This window comes from Ochotona curzoniae, unplaced genomic scaffold (genome assembly GCF_017591425.1).
Source record: "Ochotona curzoniae isolate NIBS_2020 unplaced genomic scaffold, NIBS_Ocur_1.0 contig_2210, whole genome shotgun sequence".
NCBI lineage: Eukaryota > Metazoa > Chordata > Mammalia > Lagomorpha > Ochotonidae > Ochotona > Ochotona curzoniae.
This window is the reverse complement of record NW_024465369.1, coordinates 31,130,887-31,156,094: the sequence shown is the minus strand read 5'-3', so window position 1 is coordinate 31,156,094 and position 25,208 is coordinate 31,130,887. Positions and strand designations below refer to the sequence as shown.

The 25,208-nt window shown below is 43.2% G+C and overlaps 1 protein-coding gene across 1 annotated transcript in view; it reads left to right on the top strand.

Annotated features, from left to right (window-relative positions):
- The first annotated feature begins 432 nt into the window (after positions 1 to 432).
- The window catches only part of LRP2 (LDL receptor related protein 2), a 198,817-nt gene continuing 174,041 nt past the window's right edge, over positions 433 to 25,208 (top strand). Inside the window, exon 1 of the mRNA XM_040971679.1 lies at positions 433 to 619. Coding sequence (XP_040827613.1) covers positions 541 to 619 — 79 coding nt within the window. The 5' untranslated portion in view covers positions 433 to 540. The remainder of the gene's footprint in view (positions 620 to 25,208) is intronic.

The window sequence follows — 25,208 nt, the reverse complement described above, 5'->3', positions numbered from 1 at the left end:
GGAGTGGTTGGCAGATTTTCCCGTGGACTGTGAGTTGGCTTTTGTGCTGGGGCCAGGATCGCGCTGGCCTCACTGAGCCCAGGAGAGAGAAGGTCAACGTTTGAGGGTGACTGGGCGTGCGTGCCCGAGGCATGCGTGCGTTTGGTTTGAGCTAGTGAGTGTGCTAGTGCGCGAGTGACAGCGAGGTGTGCGCGAGTGCGCGGGAGGAGACTTTTGAACGCGCATGTGTTGGAGTGCCCACAGCTCTCGGCGCGGCAAAGTGCTGGGGGCGGGCCGGGCGGCAGGGGGCCTGCCCCTCTGGATTCCCGCATGCTAGTTCCGGGGCGGTCGGGTCTAAAGGGCTTTATGCACAATCTGGAGGGTGGGGACTGGCGCGGGTAGAAAACGGGATGCCTCAGACGCCGGGCCACTAGGAGCAGGCTGAGCCAGGGACCGACCAACAGTAGCGATCGCGGGCAGAGGCGCAGCCTGTGGTTAGTGTGCCACGCGCGCCCACCTCCGGAGGAAGGAACGGCGAGGCCGGGGGCGGCCGTCGCCGGGATGGAGCGCAGGACGGCTGCAGCTGCGTGTGTGCTGTTCCTGACTCTCTCCGCCTGGTCGGTGCCGGTCAGTGGCCAAGGTAAGCACCGACTGGCGGGAGCTACCAGCCGAGCGCAGGGCTCCGTTGATGGTGGCCCGGTCGGGGTTCGCGGGCTGCGGGGTCGGAGCAGTGCGCAGCCCGGCGGGGGTCGGGGTAGGACGGCGGCGCCGAAGCTGCTCCCTCTGGGGCGCTCAGGTTGCTGGGCTGCCGAGCTGCGATCCGGAGCTGCGCTCCTTCGCAGGCCGGGAGGACTGAACAGCCGCAAACTTGAGAGAGCAGTCGGGGCGGTTTCAATGACAGCGCACCCCGCGGGCACCCCCCTTTGTTCCCACGGGTGTTTGTCCTCATCCTTCTGAGGAACGTTCTGCACTTGGAACCGGGAAAACGAAGTTCTCCTGACGGCTTCTCAGCCCTTTCCCCGCTGCAGCGGATTTCTTCTCTGCGGGCTGAGCGGTCCCAGGCGCAGCTATGAGCGCAAGTGTTCCACCTGCCGCGGCGAGCGCCTCGCCCGGGGAGGACCCCTTGGCGCGCCCCGGGCCCCGGGCCAGACCAATCCTTCCCATCTTCCCTTCTTCCCTCCCATCTTCCCTTCCCTCGCGGTGACCCCCTAGAGACCGCATCTCTCGACAGGGATCGTTTACGAGCCATGATAAGGCCCGGAGGTGGGATTGGCGGAGAAAACTGCGGCCGCTGGTCACTGTTTTCCTTGAAGGGGTTTTCCTTTCCAGTCAGGAGCTGGGGGCTTTTGTGTTGATGAATAGGGGACCGTCTGCAGCAGTCAGAGTTTTGGGGCTCGAATGCGGTAAATTTTTGGAATGGCTTTAAATTTCTTTCAAGTTGGGACAGAGCTATATCTATATATCTATATAGATATATAATTTTTAACAGGAATCTATGAGAGTGGAGAATAAAAAGCAGTAAAAGGGGAAGAAGGGAGGGATGGACAAACAAGTAGAGAAGACTTGGGAGAGAAGGCAGAAAGAGGGGGGTAGTGAGATATGAATGAGAAGGGCGAGGAGGCGGCAGGAGACCCTGCGAGCTCTCTCCCTGGCTTCGCGTTGCTAGGTAGCAGCCGGGAGCCGCGTTTGACCGACCACCAGACAGAGCGGACGCTGCTGCCACCGCGGGGACTAATCTGTCGTGGGGATGGGGGTGCCCCCTTTCCCCTGCTGCCCCTTCCCGTCGGACAACTTAATTGCCCTACAATGAAAATGAAACCTCTATTGTTGTAGGATTAGCCAGAGCAATAAATTGATTTCCCTGGATCACATATTGGGGTTGACGGGTGGGGACTGTGGAAGCCCCCATTTAAGGAGGCGAGAGGGGAGGGCTTGTGGATGGGCAGTGGCATGTATTCAAATGGTTAATCTGCTTTCTTTCCTCAATTCTTAGCGTAAGCTCCTTAGAGGGAATCAAGTAAGTAATTATACAGCAACTCCTAGCAGCACTCTTTGCAGACTTCCTGAGAAGAAGTTTGGAAAAAACAAAAAGTACCGGTCTTGCAAAAAAAAAAAAAAAAGTGTGGTTGGGGGGCGAGGGAGCAGGAGGAGACTAGTAATAATTCTGGCTTTGAATTCTTGCCTCCGTGTAGGGAAACAAGCAGGGTGTTATGATGGCCAGGGAACGTTTACATAGTGCCTGGGGTTACATATCTGCATGTCACAGCCTGAATAGACCCTAGGATTTGCTCTATGCTCCTTTCTGCTTGGCAAGGGAAATCTTGGTTTGCTTCTGCTACAGATGTTCCCATACAGCTAAAACCTATGCTGTGTCTACCTCAGTAGCCTGTGTGCTCTTCTTGGAGGTCTACACCCATCCATCTTGCATTTCATGATAATATTTTATTATAGTAATATATGTAGCAATTAAAGAAATAGCATATCTGTTACAATAACACCTGCTTCAGTTGCAGGTCCTGCTCTGAGTACTTTACATTTATACACTCAAGCAATCCTCATAATAATATTCTCTGAAGTCCATATTTAGCTTAATGTTTTTAAGAGGAAGAGAGAGACCAGCATTATGACATAGCATCAATGCTGGCACTCCATATGAGCACTTGTTGGAGTCCTGGCTTCTCCACTTCCAATTCAACTCCCTGAAAATGCTTCTGGGAAAGCAGTGGAAGATGGTTTAGGCCCCTGCCACCCACCTTGGAGACCCTGCCACCCACCTAGGAACTAGGCTCCTAGCTGCAGCAGAGCCTTGCTCCTACCCTTGTGGCCCTTTGGGAAGGGAATCAGCGGACACAAGCTATTCCTCTCTATAATTCTGCTTTTCAAATAAATAAATAACTCTTAAACACAATTAAAAGGATGAATTTGGGGCCCGGTGTGGTGGCCTAGTGGCTAAAGTCCTCGCCTTGAATGTGCCAGGATCCCATATGGGCGCCAGTTCTAACCTGGCAGCTCCACTTCCCATCCAGCTTCCTGCTTGTGGCCTGGGAAAGCAGTCGAGGACGGCCCAAAGCCTTGGGACCCTGTGCCCGCGTGGGAGAGCTAGAGGAAGTTCGTGGCTCCTGGCTTCAGATTGGCACAGCACCAGCTGTTGCGCTCACTTGGAGAGTGAATCATTGGATAGATGATCTTCCTCTTTTGTCTATCCTCCTCTCTGTATATCTGGCTTTGTAATAAAAATAAATAAATCTTTTTAAAAAAAGAATGAATTTGAAAAAGAAAAGAAGGAGGGAGGAAAATGGGGAGGGAGGGAAGGAGAGAGAGAGAGAGAGAGAGAGAGAAATTAGTCTTTCATCTGTTGATTCATTCCTCAGTTGTCTGCAATAGCAAGGACTAAATCCAGCTGAATTGAAGAGCCTGGAACTCCATCTAGGTCTCCTATGGTCTCCTATGTGTGTGGCAGGAAGCCAAGTACTTGTGCCATGATTTGCTGCCTCCTAGGGTGCAGGAGGAAGCTGGATTGCAAGTGGATCTAGGCCCTGAGGTATGGGGTATAACCACTGCCCGAAATGCTTGTCACAGGACAAGCATGCATGAACCAGTATCTTAACTGCTAGGCTAACTGCCTGTCTCAAAAAATATATATGTCATTGTTTGTTTGTGGATGCAATGTGCTATTTACAGATGAGAAAATGAAGATACAAGGCAATTAACTAATTTTCCCATGGTCATAATAACATTGATTCCAAGTAAACTCAAGATTTCACACTCTGTGGTTTAACATAGTACGCTCCTTGTCAGTCTCTTCTTGAGCTAAAAATGTCATGCTCCTTGAGTTGCTTTCCATGTGTGAGGTTCCTAAACAAACTGTGGGGTTTTTGCAAGTCCTTGCCATATAAGGTAAAAACTACCTGCTATTTCCTAACTCTGTGAATCCTAAGATCTGAACTTAGATCTTCTCAACCCTCATCTTCCTACTTGATCATTTTAATACCTATATCCTCCAAATGTCCTTGACTTGGAAGACTGAGCATTCTAGATTCCTCTCATGTTGATCCTGGCTTATACTATGACATAAAGTATGATGACAGTGTAAATGCATTTTATCTTCAGTAGTCTCTCACTGTAAACTTCACATCACTAAAACTTTGGAATTCATTCAGCATTCTAGGGTTAGTATATTTTAAAACATAATTTTAGCTAAAATTATTTGCATTTTTTATATTTCTTCTATTTTTTCAAGAAATCTGTGAAATCCCAAAATGTCTGGAGTGAAGTGATTTAGTTTCCAGCAGTGGCTTCCTCATTTTCTAGTTGGGTGACCTTAGAGTCAGTTCAGATTGCTTATCTGTGAAGTTGAGATAATAAAAGAACTTATCTCTTGGCATGTCGTGAACCAAAAGAAATAAAACACATAAGTGCTTAGCATAAGGGAAAACATATCGACAATGAAAAGAAGTATATAGCTCTTTTTATTTATTCTTCAACGCTAAAGGTATCATGCTATTTTGATTATTATTTATATTTCCAATTTTCTGATGTACAGGGAAAAGTCTTTAGGGATTTTTCTTGTCCTTCTTTTTAAAAATTTATTAGAGAGCAAGAGTGAGAATGAGAGCAAAATATCACTTTCATTTGTCGGTTCAGAATTCATTCCTCACCTGGCTGGACAAGGTGATGTCAGGAGTTAAGAACCCCATTCAGGTCTCCCAAGTGTCTCTTAGGATCCACTCACTTGAACCCTTACCTGGAGTCTCCCAGGATGCGTATTAACAGGAAGTTGGAATTGGAGGGGGAGCCTACAGCTGCAACCTAGTCTCTCATGTGAGATGCAGTTGCTCCAAGCAGCACCCTAATTGCCAGACCACGGGTTTATCCCAAGCATTTCCACGAATAGTTCTTTTGAGAAATGCTTAGATACCAGATATAGTTAGTAAGGTTTTTGAGAAAATGGGCTTAACCTTAAATAAATAACATTACTTAATCCAATAAAAAAAATTGGGCGATGTATATGTAAGAAGGGGCATCCATTTATGATGGTCATATCTTTGTGTGAAGTTTGTGTTTCATGGTAGGGACCATATAAAACATGTGCTAATTTTGTCCTGTTAAATTTCTCATTCTTCACCCCTGCTCTTATTTAGAGGAGTTGATTACCGTTGTTTGCTTAATGTTCTTTACCAGTGTTTATATGGCTTCTTCCAGAGCTGTCAGCCGTTGTGCCTGTTTTGTTTTAATACAAACTTAGATTTATTTGCAACTGGGAAGAAATTTAGATATGAACTAGTTTGTCTACATTATTTTACAGATAAACAATCCGTGGTAGGAGATGGGGCCTAAAGAGAGTGTAGGGAAGAATTAAATACCTGTTTTAGGGCATGTGGCTGGTCTCTACATTCCTTGTGTTTGCACTTGATCATTTTCAGATACTTCTCCAATTGTCCACACCCTCTGAGATCTCTAGATCCCATTCTTATTGATCTAGGTTTGTCAGAGGAAGGCAAGTATGAGTAGATGACCTTGGTGATTTTTAAAAAAGATTGGTCAGGGACTTAAGATTTCAGCATCGTAAGATGAAGTGAGAGGAGCTTGAGATTTGGGAGTTAGATATATATATATTTTAAAGTATTTATTTACTTATTGGAAATGAAAAGTGACAGACACAAAGTACATAGAGGTTAGGAAGAGGGAGGGAGAGGGAGAGAGGTCTTTCATCTTCTGGGTTCATTACCAAATGATTACAACAACCAGATTTTGATCCAGGCAAAAGCCAGGAGCCAAGAATTCCATCTTGATCCCTCACATGGGTGGCTGGGATACAAGTATCAACACTCTGATAAGAGAGGCTGATTTTGTGAACTACAGCTTAACCTGATGCACTACATCATTGGTCACTGGAATTAGGTGATTTGGGATTGAATCCTCATTCTGACACTTACTGTCTGTGGAATCCAATATAACTTCCTGTGAGTGCTGTGGATCAGTCTTCTTATCTGTAAGATGGGCACTTATTTATTTACCTCACTGAGTGGCTGTGTGGATCAAGTGAGGCAATGAGTGTGAGATATATCTTTTAAGGAGAGGGAGACATGACAGAGAGGGACGGAGGAAGGGAGGAACAGAGAGAGAAGAGAGAAAGAGAGAAGTGGGTTGGGGGGGGAAGAAGGAGAAAGAGAGAGAGAGAAAGAGAGAGAGAGAGAGGTCATTCATTTGTTCCAATGGCTGTTAAGCACTGAGACAGGCCTTAATCTGTAGCTGGGAACTCAATCCAGGCCTCCTATGTGGGTGGCAGGTGCCCACCTACTTGAGTCATTAATGCCTCCAAGGTTTTTCAGTGTCTGAAAGCTGTCATCCAGAGTGGAACCAGGACTTGAACCAAGCTACTTGATGTTGATGTGGGTATCAGGCAATGAAGCAACCAGGACTTGAGGACTGTGCCCATACAGTATGCTGGTGTCACAGGCAGAGGATTAGCTTATTATGCTGTGCACAAGCTCCTCCCTTATCGATTAAAAAAAGATTTATTTTAAATTTTTTAAATTGGAAAGTCAGATATACAGAGAGGAGGAGAGACATAAAGAAAGATCTTCCTTTATTGATTCACTCCCTAAGTGCCGCAATGGTTGGAGCTGAGCTGATCCAAAGCCAGGATCCCGGAGCCTCTTCTGGGTCTCCCAAGCATCCTCGACTGCTTTTCCAGACCACAAGCGGGGAGCTGTACGGGAAAAGGGGCTGCTGGGATTAGAACCAGCGCCAATATGGGATCCTGGCACATATAAGATGAAGGCTTTAGCTGCTAGGCTATCTGCTGGGTCCCTTTTATGGATTTTTAAACATCATTATGGATTTTAAACATCATTTAAGCTTCCTAAGAATTTGATCTTTTGAGGACAGCGCTGTTGTGCAGTGGGTTAAACTACTGTCTACAGCACTGGGATTTCACAAAAGCACTGGTTTGAGTTTTAGCTGTTTCACTTTTGATCCAGCTCCCTGATAGTGTACCTGGGAAAGCAACAGAGGATGGCCCAAGTTCTTGAGCCTCTGCACCCATGTAATAGACTTAGATGGAGTCCTGGCTTTGGCTTTGGTCCTGGCCCAACCCTGGCTGTTGTGGCCATTTTGATGAGTGAACCAGGGGATGGAAGGTATCCCTCTCTCTTTGTCTTACTCTGATTCTGCTTTTTAAAATAAGCAGATAAATAAAATCATAAAAATATTTTTTGATCTTTCCTGAACTTGAGGAGAACCAGATACTCTGTTATCTTGGTGTCTTCTCTGAATTCTGCACCTGCACACATTGATATATCCTCTTCGGGTTGGGTTATTTATGTCTGATGTTTATAAAAGATACCTAAGTTAAATTTCCTGAAGCCAAAAAGGGAACTTAATGAAATCGCTAATTGAAAATATGCAGGTAATAGGTTGACTCACATGAGAATATTTTTTTCTTGGACAGAAATGATCAAATGTTGATGATTTCATTTTATCCAATCCAATAAATAGTACCCAATGTCATGCCAGTGTTGTATTTCTTTCCCACCTTGTGTCTTAGGAATGATTCCATTATCAAACCTCTACTCCATTGATATATGATGACATTATATCCATTGATATAATGTGACTCTGGAGTCACATCTTGTCATGATGTCCTGTGGAAAGAGCAGGAATTTTGTTGTTAGCTGGTGGTCCAGACAGAAGTCTCAGTTGCAGCTCAAGGGCTCTACCAGCCCCTGTATCCCAGGTCATGAAGTATTCCCAGAGCTTGGGCTTGAGTCACGTCCCCAGTCCCTGAGGCCCTAGAGTAAGGGTGAACCTCAGTGGGAAAATATGATAAGCTATCAGGAGAATCTTGAGTAGATGCTGAGCTGCAAAAGTAACAGATGTCTAGTAGTACATTTTATCAGATCAAGTTGTTATTTTATTTCTCACATGAAGATAGATTTGAATATGCTCTAGAACTTTCTTAAGAGCTGGTACTCTTGGGAAAATTGATGAATTAAAGGGGGAATAGTACTGAAATGTTATGGTAGTTCTGGGGGTCACTAAAGGAAGAGTATTACTGAAATGTTACAATAAAAGACATGGCGTTCCCTGTTCATGTGATTGTGTTGTAACTTCAAATTCAGAAACCAAACAGGAGGAAGGAGAACCTCCATTTCTATTTAAAGTTGAAACTTTTTTTTTTCTAAATTTGGAGCAGAACTTCATAATGGACAGGAAATTTCTGAAAAATGAGCCGAGAGATCAGAATATAAGAGCTCTTGAGTCTATTGTAGGATTTCATTTTTTCTTCGGTGAAAAATTGCTCCTATTTTCCCAACTTACTCCAGTGCCTTATTTATCTTCTAAAGATTGAGTCAGAGGGATTTTCCACCTTCTGCTCAACTCCCCAAATGGCTGTAGTGGCTGGGTCTGGGTCGTGATTCATCTAGATCTGAAGTACTCTGGCACCTGAGCAGCCTGCAGGAAGTTGGATTGGAAGTGAAACATCTGGGACTCAGGTTGGTACTCCTATGGCAAGTACTGTACCACATCACTGTCCACGAAATCTTATTTCTAACAGCATTGGTGAAGGAATGGAAATAACATCATTTAAAAAGTAACACGATTAACTTTTATAATAAGGCACTTCTGATTTAAGATAGCACTGAAACACACTACAGGGCATGTCTCTTCCAGAAAATGATAGATTAGACAATGTGAAGTTCCATGTTGAAAGCTCAGTGCTTCTGGTCATTAGCCCACAGGTACACCTGATCACAAGGTTATAAGAAACAGGAATGAATGGAAGGAGGAAATGTAATGACCATTCTGTGCATTGAAAAGTTAAGCCACTGTTACCATGGATACCTTGGCTTGTTCATTGTCCACATCTTGATATTTGAGATTGTAACCAATACTCTTAAGACTATGTACCATCAACTGGTAACACATGAAGATTTCAGGTAACTTTGGAAATAAGCCTTTATCTACTAATCTACTGACTCATATTAGATAACAATATCTACTTTTGAGGGTTTCGTAGGTGTTGAGAAAATCTTTAAAAGAGGAATAGGAAAGTAGTTATAATTTTGCTGTGCCAGACATTGGATTCCCATATACATCAGGGATTTGCATGTCACTCTGGGTCCAAATCTTTGGTTTTCATCTCATCAGCAAGGAGAAAGTTTTCTGAATAAAGACTGAAAAAAGATCAAAGTCATTTATGTCACAGAGATTCTTCAATAAAGTTGAATTTAAGAACGGGACCAGGTTCTTATCCAAATATTCATCTCACCAAAGGGAGGAAGAAAAATTCTTGTGTGTACTTTTATGATGCGTCAGTTTTGATGTGGGAGAGGGTGGGGTGTGGAGAATACTTTTTATTACAAGAAACGAGAAACAGGAAACCAAATTCAAACAGGTTTGAATAATAAAAGGTATTTCTTGGCTCAAGTAAGTGAAAAATCCGTGCTGCAGAATGGGTTTCAGAGGAGGTACAATCAGGGCTCCAGTTCCCGTTCTTTGTGCTTCTCCCCACTCAATTCCCCGCTATGTTTCAGCTTTGTTTTCTGTCTGGCTTCCCCTGTGCTAATAATGGCTGCCAGGGCATATGGGGCTACCTGTTCTCTTGATCTGTATCTGGGACAAGTTCAATGTGGGAGAAAGTTTCGGTGTGTCTTCAAAAGCATTGTTTCATCACAATAACTTAGAAAGTTATATTTTCTAAAGACCCTGTATAGTCATCAGCTCTTTCCCCTAGTTTGGTGCTTCGTCTGAAGGACTGGGAGAGTGAACTTCCTAGTCAAAATCTGTATGTACTTAAATCAGGGATCTGAGCATCTGTTTGCAAGTGATTGGACAGTTAGGAACTAGTGATCTAGGTAATTCTCCCCAACTTTTGTTTATTTTTTAAGAAGATTTATCAGTTACTTCTTTGAAAGGCAGAGTGACAAAGACAGAGGCAGAAAGAGATCTTCCACCTGCTAGTTCTTTCCCCAAATAATCACAGTAGCCACGTTTAGGTGAAGCTGAAGCCAGGACTCTGGTACTCTGTCTGGGTCTCCCACATGGGTTGCAGGGATCCAAGCACTTGAGCCATCCTCTACTGCATTCTCAGGTGCATTAACCAGAACCTGGGGCAGCCAGGACCGATTTGAGATGCTGGCATTGCTGGCAGTGGCCCCATCATCTGAAGCACACTGCCATATCTCCACTTCTCCCACCAATATGTTGTAGCATTTTTTTTTTTGGTCTGAGATTTAGAGGTGAACTGACTTATGGTTGTGAATTTCTCCCCATGGTGATGGAGTATAATCTGTTAAAGCTTTTTTTTCGGATGGGAATTTTGCAAGATACCAACAACAATTACAACGAGACTCCTACCACTGAGGGTGGATGAAGTACTGCCCCCACATAACGGTCATCTCATTCTAACTAGCAGGGAAGAGCCTTAACCCCTGTTTTTCACGTATGTGCCACTGTGTGTGAGTTGAGTGTGTTCTTTGCTCTTTCTCTGGACACCCTTGAAGCTCTTTCTTTCATCCAAAGAACAGTGAGTCTACTGTGGCTAACCATCTGTTCAAAGTCTTCATACTTTCTCACTTGCTCAGGAGCTTGTCCCAGCACATCCCTTGGCATAGGCCATTTCCTTCTAAAACATTCTTCTATTCCATGGTTACAATGAGAGTGTTGGAGACTTCATAGCTCATTTCCTTTAGATCCCTGCTTGAACTGTTTGTTGGCTTCCTTGGGACTCACTGTCAGTTCCTGTCAGCTCTTCACTGTTCCCCAAATTTCTCATTTATCTACTTCATCAGCATTTCTTTTATGCCATTCATTAAAATCCCTTCCTTGAAAGGAGGGAGAGCGCAAGAGGAAAGGAAGGAAGGAGGATAAGAGAAAGAGAATATCATGATGCTCTTAATATTGTTATCAACAAACCACAATGAATGTGTTAAAAGCAATTAAAAATTGAAATGTAAAAATGAAATTAAAACAAACCCTTGCTTGTATATACCATTCGCTCAGCAGCCTGGCCTTTGATCCTGCTTTTAGAAACCTGTGACACCAACACTGATTGGATCAAATGCTCACATTTACATGTCTGTAGCTGCACGTGACAGGAGAAAACCACCAAATTGTGAAGACTTGCCTTTACATTCCTGAAATGAATCTGGGTTCTCGGCTGTCTTCCACCCTAGTCCATTGTGCTCCTGTGTCTCCCCTGTGGCCTCCCGTTTCCCCACCTCTGATGTTGCTTGCTCAGATGTTGATTTCGCTTTATGTCAATGTGCAAATGGAAGCTGTCAGGAGATAAGTGCTCCTGTGACTCAGTCATCACTTGCACTTCATTCTACGTGGTCTGTCATTCCACCTGTTGTTGGGAGAAGACTCTCCATGCCCTTTAACCCAGCTGGTTTATTCATGTCCTTGAACTTATTCCCCTCTCACCTTGTAGCAAATATCTTCTCTGTCACAAAGTTCTCTCTTTTTCCATCATCCTATTTTCTCCGTTTCTCTTTACAGTAAAATTCTTGGACAGAGCTGTCTATGTGCACTATAATTCCTCTCCATTTTTTTCCCCCCTTAAATCTTTGCCATTCAGGGTTTTTCTCTCCATCCCACCAGGGTTTGTTTTGTTAAAGTTGCTGGTAGGTTCTATGTTGATGAAGCTACTGGTCCACTCTTAGCTTTCATTTTAGTTAACAGCTCAGTAACATTGCACACGGTGTATCCTGTCACCAAAACACAAACCTGCAGCCTCTTGGTTTCCTTCCTTTGTCGATCCCTTCTGGATATCTCAGGCTTGTTCTTGTCTGTCTTAACTTTTTTTTTTTTTTATCTCTAGCTGCACTGCTTGCTCTGTAATCTCATCCTGTTTCATGGTTTTCTGTACTAGCCTTTATGTGGGCAACTTTCAAATTTATGAATTTAATCCAGACCCTAAACTCTGGACCCATATACATAAACTGCTCCTTTGACATATCCACTGGCTGTTCAATAGTTATCAAAAACTTGTGCCTAAAGTCACTTTCCTGCTAAACTTTGATCCTCAGATTCTGCTTTGACTCTGCATATTCTTTTCTATCTCATAGCTAATCCACCAGATGATACTGTTGTTTTGATCTTTAAAACATATCTAGAATCTGGTCATGTTCACCTAGGTCTACCATATTGATGTTGCCTGGGTTGTTACCATAAGTTCTTTACTGGTCAATCTAATTCCCTCTGTCCCCTCTTGCCTACTCTTAGCATAGTATCTATGGCAAAATTTTTAGAATGTCAGACAGATTCTGGCACTCTTCTACTGAAAAGCTCCCATGGTTTCTGTCACACACACAACTAGGTTGTTCAGGAAGACATTGAGATGGCACTTGGAGTGCATTATGCCAAGGCCTTCATCAACTCAGTGGAAGCTCTGGAGCAAGAATTTGTTTTGCTGGAATGCCTTGGGGTAGGCTGAAGTGGTAACGCTTATTCATAGGATATGAACTTTTTGCAAAAGACATGACCTAAAGCAGGACATTTTACATTAAACACCAAAGCAGGCAGAAAACCTACCTCTCCTACCTTGATGCAGGATGTAGGGGCCACATGTCCAGATGTACCACTGCTCACTGCATGAGAAGTCAGGCTCCTTTTTAAAGATTTATTTCATTTACTTGGAAAGTCAGAGTTACATAGGGAGAGAAAGAGATTTAGAGAGAGAGAGTGTGTGTGTGAGAGAGAGCTGGACTAGTCTGAAGCTGGGGTTCAGATACCCCTTCTAGATCTCCCATGTTGATACAGGATTTGGGCCATCTTCTTATGATTTCCTAGGTCATAAGCAGGGAGCTGGTTCAGGAAGTAGAGCAACTATTCCCTAACTTATGCCGCAGGCCAAGGATTAGCTTGTTATGCCTCTTTACCAGCCCCAAAGTCAAGTGCCTTATTGACAGTGTGCACAGCCCTTACCACCTCTGTGGCTTCATCTTTTTCCTTTCTCTCCTTCTCACAGAGTTCCAGGCACGGGGGTATCCTCACCTTTCCTCAGCATGATGAACATTTTCAGGCCTTTGCACTTGTTTTCTCTCTTCCAGAGCACTCCTATGTCCCCTGGTGTCTGACTGGCTTCCTTAACTCCTACAAGTCAGCTCCCAGGTCACTATCTCAGGGTGGCCTCTGTTGATTTGGTTCCCAATTTCCTATTGTCACCTTTCATAGTCTGACATTAGGTACATAACTTAATTAGTTACTTATTTACATACTTATTGTCTTCCTTTCCCTTGGATGCAAATTCCACCAGGGATTTTCATCTTGTTTATCCATTGCTTTATCCCTAGGGTCCAGAATAGGGCTAAATAAATAAAGTTGAACGTGTGAATGGACAGATGGTTGTCACCATGGGCGCTGAGAAGGGGCATCCACAGCCCGTCACCGTGTCCCTGGCATTGCCAACCCTTAATTCCTTTAGGCTTCTGGAGGCCTTGTCAAAGTCCTGATGGAGAAAAAAAGAAAATTGCTGTCTCTATCAAAGCAAGTGGCTTAGCAACGCAGTTTCTCACCACTTGACTCCCCCCAGTCCCCTGCCACATTGCTCCATCCTATATACAGCCCCCTCCTCTGCCCCAGTGGCGATTCCCAGTGCGTTTGAGAGTAGACAGTTTCACATAAGCCTTTTTCCCTTGTATCCCAGACACTTGGTTGCCCTGTGAAAATTCCCCTGTCCATGCAGAGTGGGTCATTCTGCTATTTTGGGGCCAGATTTGATACAGTAGCTTTTACAAAAAGATAAGCCAGAGTTTTTAGGCGTTATGTTAGTGGACTGTCATTCTGTATTTAAACAAAACACAAAAGAAAGCTGCCCTCGACCACAGCCCAGTGACAACAGCCTTGAGCAGACAAAAGGCTCTCTTTGAGGGGGGAGTGGTTTCCTGACTCAGGGAGGAGAATTGGACTGCAGTGGAAAGAACATCGCATGCCCAGTTGGGACATTTGTGGGTCTTGTTCCTGATGAATGAAGGAAAAATGGGCCCTACCCAAGAGGGCCCCTGACTGCTGAAGAAAAGGGCCATGGCCATGTCCTTTGGGGCACAGCCTTTCTCATCTTAGTCTGCATTCTTTTGGGGATTCCACGTGTAACAAATAGGGTAAAAGCAGGGGAATGACTGTATTGCATGTATGTCAGGATAAAGAAGTTGGGAAAATGATGCTGGCTCCTTGTTTTTGAGCACTTTCTATGTACTTGGCATGACCCCATGTTTGTGACAGTGAAGTTGCATTAAAATGGAACTGAATGATTCCTATCTAATAGGATTTTGACTCTACTTTTCTACTTCTAGAAAGGTAGACATACTACCACTGTGCTATATTTGCCTGTAGTATTCCTGATGATAAGGCAATATATAGGTTTGTAGCCCAGGGGCAACTTGTATACCAGAGATCCTAGATGTACAGGGGGCTGCACCATCTAGGCTTTTGTAAACACATTTTGCACAATAAAGAAATTGCCTAATAAGGCATTTCTCAGCATATATCACTGTCGTTAAGTGATGCATGATTCTGTTAGGTGCTTGCTTTTAAAAATTAGCAGTTCAGATTTTATAGGTTAAGAGCAAAGGTGAAGGCAAGCAATGTCATTTGCCCAAAGCCATCCAGTGGCAGAACCACGTTTCAAACCCAGAGCCCTAATTCTTCCTATCATCGTGAAAAAAATACAAGCGCGTAGAAACAATTCCTGTGTCTGTAATCCAGTAAAGCCTCAGTTATGGTAAGCTGACCTCACATTAGAGGCTGTATCTTCATAACTCAACTTTTGGACTTGTTGTGCTACCTTTAGAAGCTTTTTTTTTTTCTTTTACAGTATGTTGATTCAAACCTTCTTGTACTGCAAGCGTGATGTAATTGGGTTGGATACTACAAAGGACAGAGAGATTTCATCCATGTATACCCTGTCCAAAAAATCCCATTGCTGAATCAAGTAGGTTTCTTCCTTACCCTCCCCTTCCTTCTATGCTGTTTAGGTGCAGGCTGATTCCCTCTGCTAGGTTTCTCCTATACTGCTATTTTGTTATCTTTGGAGCATTCTTTTATAATTCAAGAGGTCCTTACTAATTAGATAGCTTCCCAGTAGGGCTGGCAGTGATGTGTAGGTTTTTAAATGTTGTTGTTGCTTAATATTGATGGAAAAATTACGAACTTTTTTTAAAATTTGAAGTTCTAGAAGAAAGTAAACAACCAGATGAGAACTGGGTTTCCTTCCAACATAGAGGAAATCACGCTTGAGAAGATGGAGAAGACATTTCCTATGTGATGGCTATGTATGAACACCTCTAAGCATAAAGGCATTTCTCACCATGGCCGAAAATGTCTGCTGTCATTTCCAGAGCCAGCTGTGCAGAGGAAGACTGTTTTCCACTCAAACTCTGCCAACGTGTGGAAATGTTGACTCTTGAGTGGTAGTTTGGCTGAGATACCAATGCACAGTACATGTGTCTCAGGGTGAGATTCAGGAACCATGAGACCCATAGCTGACATGTTTTGAGGGGGATGACCGAGGAGAAGAAGATACTAGAATGTGGGAGGTAGACTTAAATGAAAGTCAATCTCTTTTTCTGGGGAAAAAAATGTGATGTTGCTTTTTTAGTCTTTAAGCAAATATCTTTTAAAAATTTGTTTTTATTTAAATAGGAAGGAAAGAGAAAACTTCCATCTGCTTATTCATTCCCCAAATGCCTGCAACCCCTGGGACTGGGCCAGACCAAAGACAGGAGCCAAGAATTAGGTTTTCCACATGGGTGGCAGGAATGCAGGCCCCTGAGCCATCCCCTGCTGCATCCCACAGAGTGCATTAGCAGGAAACTGGACTTGGAAGCAGAGCTTCTGCCTGAACTCAGGCACTGTTATGTGGGACGTGGGATCCCAAGCAATGTTGCCAAAGACCTGTCCTGGCATTATCACTTCTGCTTATTCTATCAGTGTTTTATAGGAAGTTGCTGTGGTTATGTTTTAAGACTTGGACCCCAAAAGATAGGACTTCTTATCTTCTAGAATGGCTTTCCTTCATTTATTTAGCTAGCATGACTGAAATAGGAGAGGCTACAACAACAGGAGAGGCTGGCACTTGGAACAGTTCTAAACCACTATCCTTCGTTCCTTAAGGAACCATTAGTGCAGTTGGAGAAGAGACTCTTGCATTTTGAATACATGTTGCATTTATTGTTTTTCCAGACTATAGTGATTACTATTGATAGGAGACCATTTATTTTTTGAGGTTAGCATGAAATGAAGACTATGCAAATGAAGTCAACTATCATTATGTTAAAGTCCAAAATTCTTAATTTCTTTCCAGTTCATTTCTGACATAAAAATTTACCTCTCCCCTAGTATTTGGTGCAGTGAAGTGTTGAAAGAATTTGTCAACTCATCATTGGAAGCTGAAGTTCTGGTGAAAAACAAAATGCAGGGTTTAAAAATTGAGCATACTAACTGGATGGCAGCAAAACTTGGATGTATCTCACTGTAAATGATTAAACCCGACAGTGCAGATGGGAGAGTACAGTGCACTTGTGCTAGGAAGGATGTGTATCGTAGTCCATAGGTTCCCTTTTTTCTGTAAGAGAAATCAAAGCGGTCTTTCATGGCTGAAGTCTGTGTATGTAATTGGTATTCCAGATTTATTTTCCAAGTATTTTGCTGTGGTTAAAGCCATAGCAGAGGAAAGGCAGGAGGGGTAGAATTTTATTGTGGCACTAGTTCTCTTTTTCTTTTGGAGGTTCAGGCATGACTTGTCACAGTGACCTGAAACTTTCGGTCCCTGGAATTGTCCTGTCCCTTGGCTACATTGGTAGATCAAAGGTGCTTGGCTCTGTTTTTCTTGAAGAGAAGCTGTGGTTGCATTAATGGAGCACTAGATTAACAAGAGGCCCATTGGATGCATTTCTGACTTTTTTTTTCCCAACAGTACTTGTTCTCATAGTCCCCTCCTTTTTATATACTGAGGTGAAGCTAACTGGTTGGCCTTAGTTTTTTTGCCTGCAGAATAAGCAATAAGGTGCTATAGCTTTGGTGTTTATGATCTGCTTTATTTTATTTTAAATGCTAATAGTAAAATTGATGTATGTGTGTACATTTCTATACGTTTTAACACATATGTTTGTGTAACCACCCCCACAGTCGGGATTAAACAGTTCAGTCACATCCCTTGTGCTATTTCTTTGTGGTGGTCACACTCTCCAAATAAAGTGCTGCTACTTTTTTTTTCAAAGCTCCTTTTTTGAAAACTCACTTTCCCAGATGAAAGTCTCAGTTGCCTTTCATTTGTTCATTTTGATTCAGAGAGTGTTCCTTGCTCATTTTTGAAGCAATGCAAAATGACATGGTTGATAAAATTGCAAGCCTGGCTTGCTCTTATTATAATATAGAAAAAAAGCTCTGGAAAGATGGCAACACTCAGTGTGGCCATATATGAGGCAGTTTTCCCCAACTTGGCTTGTGGCTAGATTGGAATCTGTAAAGAAAACACTTTCAAGACATCCCCCTTGAAGAGGAGGACAGAGGTTTATTTTTTATTTAACGATCTACCCCTTGACACCTGGGAAATGATTAGTCGATGTTTTCAAAGAAGATTAAGTCTGTGTGGTTAATTAACTGTGGTAATCAGGTGACGTAAATCAATTAACTCCTTGTTAACAATTTCCATCAATTTTGTAAATAAATGACTAAATCAGTAAGTCTTACCCTCAAGATTAAAGGCTATTTTTCCTGATTTATTTTATTGATGACAAATTAGAGATTTTCCCCTTCTCATATCATTCCACCCCCTTTTAACCTTCCTCTCAATAATGAGAAAGCTTAAGCCAGTTTTAACTTGAGAGGAATGTGCCAGGATAACTTAATACGTGGCTTTAAGGAGAAGTCAGGCTTGAAGACACCTTTGCTCCTTCAACTCAACGCGTTTTGCTAGGATGATTTAGAGAAATGAGGAACTTTGAAGCTAGTGGGATCCTGGTAATATTAAGAAAGAACAGGGGTAGAAAGCAATGCTGGAATCATTCAAGAATGAACTTTTTTTTCCTTCATTTTTCTAAGCTACAGCTGGGTGAGGGATGTAACAACATGAGTTTGACTCCTACTTGAATGTCAGATTTACTGGATCTCTTTGATACTCTGCTAAGAAGGAAGCTCTTAAGGAATCTGGGGATTTTAATTGTGTTCATCTATAAAGCTTGATTCATTAAAAAATGTCATACAAAAATAGCACTAAAATATTATTACCTCTTAGAATTTTTATATTTGCAAATGCTCTTCCCAGCTTACCTGGCTTTATTGTGTTAATCGACTAAGGGTTGTGAGCTGGGACTTTTGCTACAACTGGAGACATGTCATCACATTCTCTGAAAGGCACTGAATGCTCAGAGGCTTAGCATCATAGGATGGATGGTGTGGGCTTGTTGGGGACTGCATCAAGAAAGAATATGTGCCATCTTGAAAAACTTTTGATGAGTTAGTCAACATTTACACATTTCTATGCTAAAATCATTCCCATTTAATCAAGAGATGGTTCCTATGGTCTCCTGGAAGGCATAGGGGTAGCCTTAATTGTGAGAAAGTGCTGAAGTGAGGGGATACACATTGAAATCTCTGACTGCTAACTCAATCTCTGGATGCTTCCTACTTTTAGAGAAGCTCCCTGGATGTGCCCCGAGTGTCCTTTCTCTGCTTGTCCAAGGATCCCCAGGCTCAGCAGGGGGCCTCTGGGACACAGGCTGGAATTTGAGCTTGGGGATTTCGCTTGACTGATTTTTAATTCTGTACCTCGGGCTGTTGTCTCCAAGCTTTGGTTTCCCCTGGGCTGTGTGAGTACAATGGGTACCTCATGGGTTCCTGAGAATATTTAAGGGACATTGTGTACATGTAAGGTCCTGGCACTTGGTGAGCATTCAGAAAACATTGGGCTCCCCAGGAAACCTGGCATGAAATCATTCATAGTTGGCCAGCTATGGTTAGGTCAGTGTTGCAGAGCAGCCACCATGCTGTGGTCTTTTGAATGGAAGAAATCACTTGTCAGATTCTCTATCTGTAGAAATTACTGAAAAAAAAAAAAAAAGCTTTTTAACTAAAGGTTTATTTTTACTTATTTGAATGTCAGAGTTACAAAGGGAGGAAGAGGAGGTTGGAGAGAATCTTTTATCCACTGGTTCACTCTCCAAAGGATCACAAGAATCGGGAGCTTCATCCAGACCTTTAACATGGGTGCAGGGGCCCAAGCACCTGGGCCATCTGCTGCAGTTTCCCCAGGTGCGTTAGTAGGGAGCTGGAGCTGGGAATGGAGTAGCCAGGACTCAGTGGCACCCACACGGGTTCCAGTGTTGCAGGCAGAGGTTTAATTTGCTATGTTATCACACTAGCCCTAGCACAGCTTCTTCAAAAGGAGACGAAACTATCAGCCAAAGAAATATAGAAAGGAGACCTTATAGCTCACCTCCCTATCCCCAAGAACATTTGCTCCATCACCCCTTACCCCACATCTTGAAGGCACACATCTCAATGCTATGTTATAGAGCCATTCACACGTCTCACTGGACTAAGTGTGTCTGTCTCAGGTACACCATACCTGCATTTTGTGAACTTGGTTTTATGCAGTTGATCAATGATTCTGGGGCTTTAGCAACAGGATCAATGGAGGCAAAGAGTTGGGTTTTTGCCTAGACAAAGAGAGGAAAGAGGGGAAAAGTACACTCACAGGTTAGCACTTGGTGGGAGGTTTGAGGTAGATCACACAGCAATCATATTTTAAGGTTCTTTAATATTTAATAATACTCCTGAAGGTTCAGAAAGGTCAGTTTAATAAAGGTCAGTTTAATCTGGCTTTTCAAGCCAGATTTGGTAACTATGCTAAAGTGACCATTAACATGTTTTAAACAAACATTTTGTGTGTGTGTGTTAGGCATTGGTGGTCCATAAGTGATCAGGACACGGAAACACACAGTGGTGTTACTCACTGAGGGGTGTTCTAGTGGAGGTTGAGGAGCACAGCAAAGAGAGTGATGGAGTTCAAGAAGCCTGAGGGGCTGAGTCAGGAAGGACTCACAGCTTTGCCATTTGTTGCTGAATTTCAAATGAGGGATGCAGCTAGGTGAGTACACTGGGAAGATTTTCTTTGTTAAGCTGAGGAGTATGGTAGCTTTGAAGAAATGCAAGGTGGGAAGTACAATAGTCAGACTTTGATTTTATACAGATAATACTTGCTGCAGACAAACAAATTCCAGAGAAGTACTGAAATTAGCTGGGTGGCAAATGGGAAGAGTTGCACCAAATTTATGTGTCTTAAGGTGATGAGATGGGGAAAGAGTGACCATGAAATGTAGAGAAAGATTATTTTATTTTTTATTGGAAAGTCAGATATACAGAAAGGAGGAGAGATAGAGAGGAGCATCTTCTGTCGGTTGATTCACTCCCCAAGTGGCCGCATTGACTGGAGCTAAGCCAATACAAAGCCAGGAGCCAGGAGCCTCTTCTGGATCTCCGATGTGAGTGCAGGGTCCGAAGTATTTGTGCCATCCTCTACTGCTTTCCCAGGCCACAAGCAGGGAGCTGGATGGGAAGAGGAGTTGCTGGGATAAGAACTGGCGCCCATATGGGGTCTGGGTGAGTACAAGGCAAGGACTTTAGCCACTAGGATACTGTGCCGCCCCCCCCCCCTTTTCAAAATAGATTTATTTATTTATTTTTATTGGAAAGGCAAATTTATAGAGATAAAGAAAGACGGAGAGAAAGATATTCTGTCTGCTGATTCACTCCCCAGATGGCTGCAGTGGCTGGAGATAAGCCAAACTGAAGCCAGGAGGAAGGGGCTTCTTCCAGATCTCCGACATGGGTACAGAGTCCTAAGACTTTAGGTCATGCACCACTGCTTTCCCAGGCCATAAGCAGGGTGCTGGATGGGAAGTGGAATAGCCAGGGCACGAACCAGCATCCACATGGGATGTTGGCGCTTGTAGGTGGAGGATTAGCCAATTTAAAAATTTTGCATGGTAAAATTACTGATGCAGTTAATACAAATCAATAAATGTTAACCCCCCCATATGCTTATACTCTCTTGATTCTGGTCATTTAATTGATTGTGTGCTCAATTTAATTAAAAATTATAAGAGGAATCATAGCTGCTTTGTTTATGTAAAGTTTATGAAATATCAGAATAAGCTTCCTGGAAACATTCCTAATCACACAGTATTATCTCTAGGTGTTTATTTAACATGTGCAAAATATTTGACATTTACTTAAACTTGGGATGACTGTGAATTCAGAGAAGCTCATTTTATGGAAGAGCAAGTTTTGCCTCACAGATGCGTGGGGAATTGAATTGACTCCAAAGAGGCACTTGATTGCTTTAGAGGCCTTGCAAATTTTGTATTATTATTATTATTATTTTTAACTTATGTCAAAGGGACATTCCCTCAAGCATGGTCTTTGTCATGGGAGGACATTACCAGTGACATGAGACGAAGCATGTGGTTGTTTCTTGGACATGCCTTGCACTTTCCCACCTCTGCTAGTTCTGGATCATTTCGTCTGAGAGACCGCCCCTCCCTTAGTTCCACAGAGTTGCAGCTTAAATGTCTTTTCCTCTCAGGCAGCTTTTCCTGATCTCCATTCAATATTTTTGAATCTGTTGCACAGTCCGCTTCCTACAATGAAGGACAGTTACTTGCCTTTCCCTCTGGAGGGGGACTGCTGATGCAAAGCGTCATGACTGTCCCCTCTGGTCCCTGACACGGTGCCATGGGGAAGCAAGCACTCAGCAAATCTTGGTAAAAGGGGGTGTTAGAAGAACAACGAGAATTGTGGCTAAGCAACCCTATGGCGTAGGATGAGCATGCTTTACCTTGGACAGCTGTTGCCTGGACTATTTCATTTCTCTTGAGCAAAATCAGAATTTTGTTTGAGACTAAGACCTGGATTCTTGTTTGGGATATGCTTGGTCGCATCAGGACCAAGGCTCCTATGTATCTGCTGTATTGTCTTCTGCTGGTAGGGTCCATCCCTGAAGTCACCATCAGAATTTTGTTTGAGACTAAGACCTGGATTCTTGTTTGGGATATGCTTGGTCGCATCAGGACCAAGGCTCCTATGTATCTGCTGTATTGTCTTCTGCTGGTAGGGTCCATCCCTGAAGTCACCATGTTGTTCAAAATGGCTGCCATAGACCCAGCCACCTTGCCTCCCAGCCACACTTGTCCCTGCCAGGTGGTTGGAAACCAGAAGCAAAAAGAGGTCTTCTGCAGACACTTTCCAGAACCCCACTAAATGTTACTGCTTACCTTTGTTATCACTGATGGAGGCTTAGCTCCAAGACCATGTTATCCAAGGTTCAGGAAATGGCTCTTTGTAGCTGAGCACGTTGTTCATCTGATTAATACAGTGATTCTGTTACTGAAGAGGAAAGGGGAATTAACATTGCAGTGTGCTAAACATGGACGGGTGACACTGGGCATCTATTCAGCTTTGAGTGCATCAGAAAATTGAGGTAAGTTTAGCAGAGAAGAAATAAGGATATTGAAAGTATTAGAAAAGGTGATGTGAGAAATGATGGGAAACCCAGGAATGTTTCTTTCTTCTTCTGCTTTTTAAAATTTTTATTTATTTGAAAGCTTGAGTTGCAGAGAGAAAGAAACACACAGAGTTCTTCCATCTGATGGTTCACTCCCAAATATCTGCAGTGGCCATGGCCGAGCCAGACTGAAACCAGGAACCAGGAGCCTCTTCTGGGCCTCACATATAGGTGCGGGGGCACAAGGACTTGGGCCATCCTCTCCTGATTTTTCAAGTGTATTAGCAGGGACCTGGATTGAAAGCAGAGCCAGTGGGACTTGGGCCACACCCAGCACTGGGGATGACACTTAACCTACTGTGACACAACCCTGGTCCTGAGACATTTCTTTTGGAGAACAGAAGAATAAAAAATAATAGCCAACTCATTATTAAACTATTCAAGGATCTGTCATAGGGAAGGAGGATAAAACCTGCACTGGGTACCTCTAAGACAAAGAAAATTGTAGGTGCCTAAAGAAAACTGGAATTAGACTTCAAGTTCTCTTGTAACCTTTGATTTTATATAGTGAGATGTACGTGGTTGCTTCCAGGAACCTGTGGTGTTGTGGTTAGAATTCCTACTTCTCTGGTTTCTTCTTATCAGAATCAGTCAGTGGTTGCTCTGGTGGTGATACTATGAAGCAGTTTATGTTTCCAACAGTTCAGGACTCCCACTGTTGTGAGATGTGGTGTCAGCTTCCTTGGTGCTTGACCTTCTTCAAAATGTTGTTAAAATCAGGGATAAGTTATCCCAGATTGTATAACTCAATGAGTCAATAAATCTGATCATTATTATCTTTGTATTAAGATGTCTGTTGAAGATGCTGGTTAATAGTCTCATAATTTTTTTCTTTTGAGCGGCAGAGGAGACAGAGGGAGAACACTCTTTATCTGTTAGCTCACTGCTCATTACCCACAAGGTGTCTCTGTCTGGGTCGGGCTGGAGGCCAGAGCCAGGGGCACAATCCAGGTTTCCCAGCCACTTGTGCCATCCTCACCTGATGCCTATCAGAATGGGCATTAATGCAAAGTTGGAATCAGGAGTAGAGCTGGGACTCAAACCCAGGCATTTGAAAATAGTCTGTGGGCATTCCAACCCATGTGGTAGAAGGATGTATGTTCACCATTTCCCCAGCCTTAGGAACGCTGGTCAAGTCTGTTCCTTGACCAGTAAGCCTTGTAATATGCACATGGGCATATACTGGAACATTTTCCAGGCTGGGTGGAAGTGATGAGTTTTGCGTTTCCAACGGAAGGAAATCCTTGAGTTACAAATACCAGACTAAGAGATTTCATTCACAAAAAATCCAGTTACAATGTTTCAATAAACCATGGTCATGTTTTAGTTGATTCTCTTGAGGCCTCTGGGGTTATTTATTGCTTTTGTAATATTTCCTTAGGGCCTTTTCTTTAGCCCTGGTGATTCTAAAATACATTATACTGATCTGGAGATGTCACCAAGTTCTCCTGGGGAAGCCCTTCAACTTGGATTTTAACTTGCCTGTGCTTTTAGGGGAAAGCGTTATCTCATTGCTGATGAGGTTTCTGGCATCAGCAAAGATGGCCTTATACACATACCAGAACCTACGTGGTATGATATTAGGGTCTCTGATAAGATACCGGTTCCCTAAAATCTCCATCAAAGCTAGTGGAGAAGGTATTTGGGCATTAGAGAATGCCTAAAATGCCACAGTTGGAGAAAAGTCATTCCTTTGAAGTCTTCCTATTCTGCTGAAACTGCAAACATAAATGGAAGGCTTTAAAAAAAAAGATCACTTAAACCTTCCTGTGAATAAGTTCACTGACGAGCAGATTTTGGGGGTCGGGGTCAAGAGCCATGAAAATTCTGGCAGTGTTATGAGGATCCAAGGGAGAGAGAGAGAGAAAAAAAAAAAAGAAGAAAGAAAGATTTTTAGAGAGCGGTGGTGGAGTGAAACAGAGGTGGGACCGTTTAACTAGATAAGACTCTAATCACCTCATTCCTGGACTATCAGAAGAGCCTTTTAAGTTCCTTTTCCCTCTTTGGAACTATACCCACCAAACTTAGCAAAGTGTTGAGTGCTTGTAGGAAACAGAATGAATGCAACACTTCACAGGGAAGAACTGAGAATTTGATTTCTGGAAGGAGATGGACGAGTTGTGTTGGCCTGTTAGAGGAGAGCCAAATGTGGGCAAGAGGGCTTGCTCCTTGGCAATCATTGCTCTTCCTGCTTCAGACAATGCGGATAAACCATCTATCAGTGTTTTAGTTCAGGAGCAGTGGATTGCATTGATTGTGTTTGAAGTGTTTGCTCTGGGCAATGGAAAATATTTAGAAGGATGATGATAAGGTTTCTATTTCATTTGTAGGGTGGGTTTGTGATAATGGAATATTTTACTCTTTCTTTTGGAGAATTTGGGTGTCTGCATTTATGGAAATCTATTTTTATGGATAATAAAAATTATTTTATTTTTGTTGGAAAGTCAGATATACAGAGAGGAGGAGAGACAGAGAGGAAAATCTTCCGTCCAATGATTTGTTTCCGAAGCAGCTGCAATGGACAGTGCTGCACTGAACTGAAGCCAGGAGCCAGGAGCCTCTTCCGGGTCTCCCAGTGGGGTGCAGGGTCTCAAGGCTTTGGGCCATCCTCAACTGCTTTCCCAGGCCACAAGCAGGGAGCTGGATGGGAAGAATCAGT